Source organism: Corvus kubaryi, unplaced genomic scaffold, assembly GCF_017639235.1.
Source record: "Corvus kubaryi isolate FWS band 111438036 unplaced genomic scaffold, C.kubaryi_AGA036_p1.0 133, whole genome shotgun sequence".
Lineage (NCBI taxonomy): Eukaryota > Metazoa > Chordata > Aves > Passeriformes > Corvidae > Corvus > Corvus kubaryi.
In genome coordinates this window covers 21,566,310-21,576,650 of record NW_024580667.1, presented here as the reverse complement: position 1 = coordinate 21,576,650, position 10,341 = coordinate 21,566,310, and the positions used below count along the sequence as shown (strand labels likewise).

The 10,341-nt window shown below is 37.7% G+C and overlaps 1 protein-coding gene across 6 annotated transcripts in view; it reads left to right on the top strand.

Moving 5' to 3' along the window:
• Window positions 1–4,815: 4,815 nt before the first annotated feature.
• ANKRD10 (ankyrin repeat domain 10) overlaps window positions 4,816–10,341 on the top strand; it is a 31,340-nt gene continuing 25,814 nt past the window's right edge. For 2 of the 6 annotated variants that reach the window (XM_042038642.1, XM_042038633.1), the window contains exon 1: window positions 4,816–4,995. In XM_042038642.1, the coding sequence (XP_041894576.1) occupies window positions 4,831–4,995 (165 nt within the window). In that variant the 5' untranslated portion in view covers window positions 4,816–4,830. Of the gene's footprint in view, window positions 4,996–6,040; window positions 6,287–7,403; window positions 7,877–10,341 lie in introns of all 6 variants that reach the window. The other 4 variants (XM_042038659.1, XM_042038648.1, XM_042038666.1 and 1 more) reach the window with 4 other exon arrangements.

The window sequence follows — 10,341 nt, the reverse complement described above, 5'->3', positions numbered from 1 at the left end:
ACAATACCCTCTGCTTGCAAGCGGTCCAAGGGTCAGAGCAGACCCTACTAGCTCAGCAGAAGGGGTCCAAAGAGTAGTTTTTAGAAGTTAAGATGTAACACTCTATGGTAATATAAGAAGAACTCTTATATTACCATATATATATAAGATGGTAAGAACTCTTATAGGCTGTATGTAAGAACTCTTATAGGCTGTATGTATAAGAACTCTTATAGGCTGTATGTAAATGCTATAGGATTTGTATCTTGTATTAGATTGGTTAGTGACAATTAGAATATTCAGTACAGAAGATGATTTATTGTATTGTAACCAGGACTTCAGACATTCTCACTTCCATTCTCTCTACTCTTCCACTTCATTCCTTTCCTTCCTTACTTCCACTCTTGCTCTTACACTCTCTCTCTCTCACCTGCTTGCTCTCTTGGGCCTGCTCAGAGCTGAGTCTGGCAGCTCTGAGCAGTGCCCCTATACCCACGCCTTTACAATAAACCGACTGTGTCCCAAGACCTGCCTATAGAGATCTCTCCGTCTCCGTCCCGACCGAACCCGTCCGTAACCTATAGGCCTGCAACATGTTGTGCTTGTATTTGCCATATTCCTTCTTAGGTATGGGCAGATTTGATGGGTGGTATTGTTACGTATGGGGGGGAATCTGACAAATGAAATGAGACTTGCAAAGGTGACATAGACCATAAACAGGTTTTAGAGAATTTTGTGTATATGTATTTTCCTGAAAGCCATCAGATCTAGGCAACAACTTATGGAAGTTATCTGCACACTTTATAGTCTAGTTGTGTTCCTTTCTCAGAGCCAAAGACTGCACAACACACTGAAAAAGTTAAGAGGAGTGTAATTGGATCCCAAACCTGGCTGGCTTTGTGTTTATGTGGCATAGTTACACTTTTCCCTTTCACTAGTCAACAGAGTGTTGCCAGCAGTGACACAAGAGCTGCTCAGATGCGTGTCTTACATTCACATTTATGGCTTTTTTGTTTCCCAAATTCACATTCATCTAAACAAAATGGAGAATTCTTCTGTTTCTCAAAGTACCACAGTTTTCAAATGTTAATTTTTGAACTGTTCATTGACAGTTACTGAACAGGACTCTTCCTCTTCACTTCTTTGTTTTTCTAGATTTTGTGGAATTTTCACTTGTTTGGTTTTTTTCTTTTCCTCAAAGAAATTATGTGATGACAGAACTTCATGTCTGTCTGTCTGATATAGGGCCATTTAGCAACATGGTCCATCAGACATGTATTGGTTCTCGCTGCAGCTCTGTAGGAGGCTGAAAAGACAAAACTGATTTAGTTCCCTTCTGGAAGAAGTCCTTTCTGGAGCTACTCTAAGCTGTGAAGTCTAAGCCAGTTCATACATGTACACATGTGTGTGTGCCTGTGCACACAGCAAGAGTCCAGGTTTGGTGAACTTCAAAGAGAGGTTTCTTTTCTTTTACCTGTGGCACAGGCTGAACATGGAAGATGGCCCTCCCTGTATCAAAGGGCAGTACAAAAGAATTTTACAGTAAAGCTGTGTAGAACTACATTCTTGCATGCAGTTGTAGATATGCTTCAGTAAGGAAGTAGTAGCAGTGGTCGAGTTGGTTATAAATGAATATGTGAAAGAGGAAAGGTGGCTTATGGGGGGGAATACTGGTGTAACACTAGTACCAGTAAAAATGGAGTCTCTTATGACCAAAAGTGAAAACACAGAGTTCTTGAATAACTTACCCCAAAACATACTTCTACAGCTTACAAGTAACACTTAAAATACCAGCAGAGTCAATAGGAGGTGATAGATATTATGGGTTGTGTTTTTGGTTGTAATATCTGGGTGTTTAATGACAGCATGGACCTCCTTTTAGAGATAGTAGCAAGTGCAAATTTACTTGCTATGTTGAGTACCTGTGGTGGAGTTCACGTTTTCAGGACATTCTCTGACTGCAGAAAAGTGCTTGTCTCCTGAGATGTAAATTAATTACCATTAGAGTTTCTGTATTTTAATTGGAGTTAATTATATCATGCCCTAAATTACCCTGGTATTCCATAGATTTCTGAGAAGATGGGTCAGAATATAAAAATGTTAACAATCTGAAAAAGCTACCAGAGAGGTAGAAAATACAGGACTTGCATAAAAAAATTGATTTTGGTCTTAATTTTAATTCACTTTGTTTTGGACTAGCCTTAATTATCTTTTTAATCACTTGCATGTGAATTTTTATTTTCTCTGACCACATCTATTTGCTTGTGCTCTTCTCTGGCTTTTGTTTTTTGCTATTTGATTGTTTACGTTATAGGAACCAAAACAGTAGTAAATATAGTCTGTCTCTTTTGGAACAAAAGTAGTAGAGATAAAAATGCCTGTCTCTTCCTTGGTATTTTTGCCAGTGTTGTGGCCTATGTGGAGGCCTGTCTTTCTTTACTAAATCAATTTAACCTCTGCTTTAGGTTGGAAAATATCCACTGTATTAAATTTAGGTTATTTGATGAAAGTGGACTTGTGTGTCCTGATCTCAAGCATAAATGATCAAATGAGATACTGTTTTTTGTCACGTTGACTTTTCCTGTTCATGGATGTAATTCACCTCATTCTCCCATAATGTTGGAAGAAGCAGGTTTTTCTGACAGACATGATACAGAAGATCCATACTCAAGCTTTTAATGGGATGAAATGTTGTATTCATTGTTAAAGCCCTATGACTCTAAAGTCAGAGTATGCAAAGAAAAAGAAAAACCAATGTTTAAAAATGAAGTTGTAGGGATAATCATAGTGTGTAGCCATCTTATAAAACAGATTTAAACAGTGCAGGATAGTGCTGGTGAATCAGTTTCTGTGTTTTTGTTGATGGGCTGTAATGCCTGTCTAATTACGGAATTCTTTCAGCCCAGTGCCTGTGCAGGAAATATTATTCTTTCCTGAAGTTGTAATCCTTGTCTGGAAGTGTTTTCAAATTAACTCTATTAAAAGTCTATTGTTCTATAAACTGGCTGAAATTTATATTTGCTTTCAGTTACCACAGATGAACCTCTTGCTGTAGCTGGAGAGGTGGTTTCTTTCACATGACTTATTAATAATTACAATGTTACAATTTAATTAATAATCACTAAAGATTGACAGCAATATTACAGGTGCGAACGTGAACATCAAGGAAAGTCTAATATTGGCAAATACAAAATGTAGTACAGTAGTCTAGTGTTGGAGTTTAAAATAAATTTTAAACTTAAAATTTTTCTTACACCAGTTATTTGATGTAATTCTTTTTTCCAACAAAAGTGTTTGTTTTCTTTTGAAAAGGTGCTTTGGCAATGTTGATGTTTATGGAGCTAGAATCATTAATATGCAACATTCCAGGTGTCCTCACCTTTACTTCATGCAGTTAGTGAGTTCATGGTACAACTGTCTCCAGCCTTAACTCCATTACAGTCCAAAAAAATTACTTCTGCATATCGAGAAGGACAAGGTTCATATATGTTTGTTTGAATTATATGGGGGAAGGAAACAAATGAAGTTCACAATGCGTTTGCAAAACTAATATAAAATACTTTATTACAGTGGTTGGTACTTTTATCTCATGTGTATAATTCAGCAAGATCAGGAATTTACAGATTGAGAAAGGGAGAAAGAAAGGCTGACATACAGCAGCAGAGAAGAATGTTATAATCCTGGTGTTGATGCTTCTATCTGAGTCAAGCTGCCAGCCTACATTCAGATGATTTTTAATTGTCCCTTTATGGACAGACTATTCCACAGCTGTGGTGTGGCTGATGTTTTCTGTAACTGAGACACTGAGAGACCCATAGATTTGTTACATGTGGACCAATGCCTGAGCCAGTGTGAGGGTCTTTGTTTCGCTGTTGCGTTTGTGTGCAGTGATATTTGTTTTCTACCCGCAATAAATGGATGCCTAGACTAAATTGTTTATTTCAGTGTAGTCAGTTCCTTTTCCTGTGAGCAAGAAGACAATGTTACTGTGTGACAGGAAAGAAGTGTTGTTTTGACTATTTTTGAAAGTTGAGGTCATCGTAGCTGTGGTTTGCCTAGTTTCTACAAATGAGAAGTTATGAACATTTAAAAATAGTATCTGGTTATCTGACACTTCTGGTTAGTATGTTAGAAAAAAAAGGTGGAATATAGTTTGACAAAATAATGCGATTTTTTACAACAAAAAGGGCTTTTATTGCCACAAACATGCAACCTGTTTTGTTTTGATCAGTTCCTCATCAGTAATAACAAGAAAGTGTTGAAATTAATTTATTCCTTTTATAGATTTAGCATATTATAGATATTGTTAAGTATTACTTTTCTTTACCAATCTTCTGTCACTCCAGGAATACATTAATGAAATGAAAAATCTTATGTTCTTCTGATTTAGCTTTCTGTAAACTCTTCTGCGAGTATGAGTGCATCTATGTATCTCCTAAGAACACTTTTTTTTTTTTGCAAATGTTATCTAATAATACCTGGTTAGTATCATGTTTGCTGGATCACAACCCCCTCTCTTTGTTTCCTGCCCTCCCACCCTCTTAACAAAAGTGAATTGGATATCTCTTGTAGTTAGGATTGAAGTATTTATGTCCTGTTTTCCTCTTTCCTGAAAATAAAGGTGAAATTCAGTTTTGGAGGTGAGAATTAAGTGCTTTTCGGGTATAGTCTATGACTAAATGAGGGAGAAGTGAAGGAGGAGGGAGGAAATCCCAGATTTCATATTCTGTCTTGTTTTTCATTTATGTGGTCTTACTAGAAAGTTTAGCTTTTTTAGGTTTTATATATTTATTTAGCACATGCTAATTGTCATAGCACATCTGTGTAACATTTTTGGTTTTATTTTCCCTCATGTCTTTAAAGCTGGAGTGCCTAATGCAGTTAGTAAGAGCTGGAGCTTCAGTAAATGCCAGTACAACACGTTTTGCTCAAACACCAGCCCACATTGCTGCTTTTGGAGGACATCCACAGTGCCTGAATTGGTTGATTCAAGTGGGGGCCAACATAAACAAACAGGTATGGATTCATGTTTATTTCACGTATGCATATAGTTTTGGAAGGAGTGTCTTGATCCCTTTTTATGACATGTATGATCCTTACATTAACATACAGACACTTTCTTTTTGACATCAGCTGAAGTCAGATAACTTAATGATCAGTTATAGACATTTTACATGGCAGTAGAGATAGGACTAATAAATGTTCTTTAAGCCCCTAGGGGTTTTGAGGACATTTGTTTTAGGAATTGACATCTCGCTACTTCTTGAACAAAATGGTAATGTTGCTTTGGTGTTGGCAGCATTAGCAAATACTCTGATATTGTAGTGCTGCTGTAGGGGCACGAAAAAGACTGGTGAGGAGCACAATGCTTACTAAATATGCTAAGAATTGAAAAATTTACAGTTACCCACAGAGCCATGAGACCTTTGTGGTGCTTCATGATTTACTCGTACATATAACTAGTAAGGTCTGCCTTGATTTATTTCAAGGTGCATCTGGTTTTATGTTTTCCTTTTAGATTATTTCTAAAGCTTTTCTAGTAACTTTCTGAAAACAGATCAGAAACATGTACTTTACTAAGAATGGGTGATTAAAAAATTTTTTTTTGCTTTCTTTTTACTATAATTTTCATTAGTTTTACTGTATGTAATTTATTTGGTAGCAGAGAGTGCATTAATATAGCAAAATTCCTGCAAAGGACTGTTGTACTCTGGTACAGTAACAGAATCAATGCTTAAAATCTATCATGTTTTTGAAGAAAATGTTTGAAGTACTGAATGAATCTGTTGTGTATGCTGGGCATACATAACGTCCTTTTTAATGGTAATCAAAAGTATTTTTAATATTCTATGAGAGTAATTAATACTACAGCATATGCTGTTATTAAAAGCTGTGATAAAGCACAGGTTCCATAAAATGTCTGGCCTGTTAAACCTTGCATCATACTTTCCTTAAAATATTTAAGGGCCAGACTGTGTTTTCTATGCAGTAGAGTTAAGCTAAGTCTGCTGAAGAACTTAAACATTTGCATTTCTAGAGTTTGGTTCTTTTTTTTTTTAAGCTGTGCAAAAATAAGAAATGGGGAAGTTTGTGTTGAGTTTTCAGAAAAGAAGTCTGGTGCATTGAGAACAGCTGTGAGACACCAGGAGAATTGTAGAAACAATGAAGGTGACTGGATGCAGAGGCTATAGATCGCATCTTCTCCTTGATACCTGACAAAAGTAACTTATGCAATAAGTTATTGCTGCATAGTGGTAGAATCTTCAGAAGAGAAAATACAAGAACTATAAATGCATCTGGAGACCAGGTAAGAATGTAAAGAAACGGTGATTAGAGAGGAAACATGGCATGCACAGAATAAAGATACACAAATAACTGCTAAATGAGAAGAGAAGAATGAATGAAAGTGAATGAATGAGAAGAATGAAAGTTTCCAGCTATGAGGATAAAGAGAAGAACTGACCAGTGAGGTTGAAATGGAGTTGAAGAACAAGCTTGATGTCCTGGAACATGATGAGGGGGAAAAAATCACATGTAGTAGATGAGGGAGGTTGTAGCAAAGAAGAAAGTAGCAGCTAGCTCCCAGAAGAAGAGGAGAAGAGTGTGGAGAGGTCTCTCCATGGGCTGAGGGCAGCATGCAGATGACTAAAAGAAAGCAGAAGGAGTATAATATGCAGTGTTAAAAATGGGCAGGAGACTCATCCAGCTTAAAGAAGTCACTAAGGCAAGCCAGTGACTCAGGAGTCTATGTTGATGGCTTGTTGCCAGAGCAAATGGTCCTCCACATTGTCAAGTTTTCAGATAGTGGTGATAGTATCCTATAGACTTCTAAGGGCAGGTAATGATAGACCACAGATACAAATATAGATGGGTACACTGAGGATTGACACTGTGAGTGCTGTGTATGTATTTCATGGTAGGCTCAAGTTACACATGAATGTAGTAACTTTTTTTTGTCCCCACAAAATACTAATTGAACATACTACAAGAGATATTTTAGACTCAGTTCAGTGATAAAATAAGATACCTCTGGTTAATTGAAATGGTAGTGGAAACAAAATAGTCTCTTAAGTTCTTAGGATGCAACTGGTCAGTCACACATCAATTTTCAAATGCACAGGCACTGAAAGCTAGGCAGTGTGCCTTGGTGATAACTAAAGCAGAAAACTTATCCCTCAGATAGTTGGAATGTTTCATAAATGGCTATGTAAAGCACAGTGCATGCTTTGCTCTCCCTACTTCCCTCAGCTGTTTATTGAATTGCAGTCAAATTCTACTGTTCTTGTTTGATATGAACTCCTTAAATGACCTCGGTTCCTTATTTAACTTGCCAGCACTTTTAGGTGATCATCTAGGGCTTCCACCCACACTTTTGAGCTTTTGGAGCACTATTTCCTGATGTGTATTTTGTTTATTCCTTCCAGCTCGCTGACTGATGCTGTACTCCAAACAGACATAGTCACTGGCTAATGCTTGTGTGAGGACAAGTGTTCCATGGACACTGGATACAAAACACATGCTGAGAAAGATCTGGGAATGCTTGATATTTAAACTAGTAAACTTTTCCTTCCAAACTGACTTCTGGTCATTGGCTACAGACTAACCCTTCACTTCTGGAAAAAGAAAAGGATAGCTTCTGAAAAGGAATCCACTCGAGTCTCTCAGTTTTACTGTAAACCTCCGGTACTCAGTAGAATTTGCATGCATGCTTTCTCATATCTGCCCTGAGGTATTGTATTGTAGCTCATGCTGCCTGCCCTGAAGTTTAGGAAAACTTTAAAATGTCTTATCTCGTTGCTGGTGACAGTTGCCCAGGACACTTCTCAGGCAACAGCAATGAAGGACAAATGCTGAAAACTGCTTGTCCCAACTGTACTTTGCTCCCCAAATAAATTCTGTGAGTATATCCTGTCATGCCCAGCCCTCTTATATAACTGTATGTGCTGGCTAGAATCATATCTCTCTCTCATCAGTGGGCAGTTCTTTCCCGCCAGGATTGCCATATAGAAATGCACAGGAGGAAAGATGACGTGCCAAGCAATGGTCTCTCTGTTTCTACCCAGCAGTGGATTCAAGAGAGTGTTGTACTGTTTCTGATTTTTCTTTTTTTTTTTACCTCAGCAGGCAGTGCCTGCTAATAGTTCTTAGTAATGTGACTCAGGACCTGCATTTGGCTGCCTGCCTGCTCTAGTTCACTGTAACAGTGCAAAGCAATTATCCTGCTACTTTTCCTGAGGATTTTTTTCTGATGTTTATCCTTGTCACAACACAGATTGATTCTGGTCTGTTGTACATATTAATGTCAGATAATAACAAGTACTTTCTGATTTAGAAAACTATTAACTTCATTTAAGTATATTTCCGCTCTAGCCTCAGGCTATTAAACATTTCTATTGTATGTTGCCTTTGTTGATTGGCCAAAATAAGTGTTGTGTGGCCTGTCATAAAGAGGAGGGAAAAGAAATACTGCACCCTTGCAGGGGATGCAACTTATTATTCATGCAGTCAGTTACCATCACCTGGCAGTGGTGGCAGATAGTTTTAGGATGGTTAGACTGCCCATAGTAGCAAGAACTGTGAACAGGCTGATAACCTTGGTGGGGAGGAAGAAAACATACTTTTAGTGTATTACAGTTTTTATTTTAATCAACAATTAGGACTAAATCCAGATCAAAAGATTCCATCAGTTCTCATGTGCTCTCAAAAGCCTTTTTAGCAAAGGAGGAAAAGTACTCAGTGTTCTTTAGTTTCTACTTCCTAGCTTCTGAAAGGGTTAGGGTACTGGTTCTAAGAAATGTAAGAAATGAGTAGTGTTTGGAAATGTGATCATGTAATAGAGCTTGAAATTCAGTCAGTTGAGTTAAGGAATGGAGTTCGTTTATATTTCTTATCAAGTAAAATAGGGCTTCTGTGTCTTAGTCAGGTGTCAATACTAGAAGTATTTCGGAAGTGTTTGCATAGTGCTGAGGTTTAACCCCAGTAGACACGTAAGTACCACACAGCTACTTCCTTGTTCCCCCCACCGAGTGAGGTGAGGGCGAGAATCAGAAGGGAAGTGTGAGAACTCAGGGGTTGAAAGACAGTTTAACAGGTAAAAAAGGAAACATCCTGGCAAACTTCTCCCCCTGCCCCAGTTTTACTTGCTGAGCATGATGTCATATGGTATGGGATAATCCTCTGGTCCATTTGGGTCAGTGGTTCCAGCTGTGCCACATCCCAGCACACTCCTAGCTAGAACATTGGTGTATTAAAAACACTTTGCTGGTCACAAATCCAAAACATCTTACCAGGTGCTATGAAGAAAATTAACTGTCCCAGCCAAAACAGTACACACAGTTCAAAGCTTTCATTGTAAATGTGTGGGAGCTTTTTATCTTAAAAATAAATACCTGTAAGTAAGTTGGTTTTGGTTGGGTGTTTGGGGTTTTTTTTTTGTTTTGGGTTGTTTTGTTGTTGTTGTTTTGGCTGTGTTGTTTTGTCTTTTGGGGGTTTTTTTGGGTTGTTTTTGTTTTGTTTTGTTTTTTTGATAAATGGAAGGAATGTAAAGGTACCAGTGAGTGAAATCAATTGAATCATATCCAGGGACTTGGAAGTTGGAGAATGAAATAGGAAATGTACTCTGAATTCAACTGGACTATCCTCAAGCCAACAGAACTTGGGGTCCCAAAAAGACAGACAGAGTAAAAAATTGCTTTAGACTGAATTGAAAAAATACCCATGCATGAAAGAGGCCTTGGAAGGGAGTTTGAGCAGAGTCTTTAATCAGTAGAGGAAATGTCTTTTGAGGTTAAGCAGCATAGTGAGGAACTGCAAACTGATTAATCAAGCTGAGATAGATTTACTGATTAAAGCCAAAAAGAAAAAGACTCTTCAGCCACATAAATAAAAAGAGAATAAGAAAGGAAGCTAGATGTTTATTCAGTAAAATGGAATAGAAGTCAAAGGTAATCTAGTCATGACCCCAAGCTAGAGAGGACTGCCCTTGTCTGTGTGAAAGGGGTAGCCATTCTTTCCAAGGGGTAGGAGGAAGGCATTCAGCAGTGAGTTGCAAAAACTAAATGTGTCTGTGATGCTTCACGAATTTTTTGCCATTTCTTCGAGAGCACTGAGCACAAAATATTTAGTAGCCACAGAAGCAATCAAATGTATTATATTGAATGCTAAATTAATGATACTTAATTTGAGTTTCTACTAATTTATTTATAATGCGTCCTCTAGATTGTGAGACAAGTTTGGGCTGTTGGTGCAGTGTTGCAACAGAGGGACAAGTTCTGCTCTAGTTGTGAAAGGCCAGTACAAGTTATTGATGCTTCCTTTCCTGGCATATTACTACAAAAGGCACAAGCACAGATGGGAAGTGTG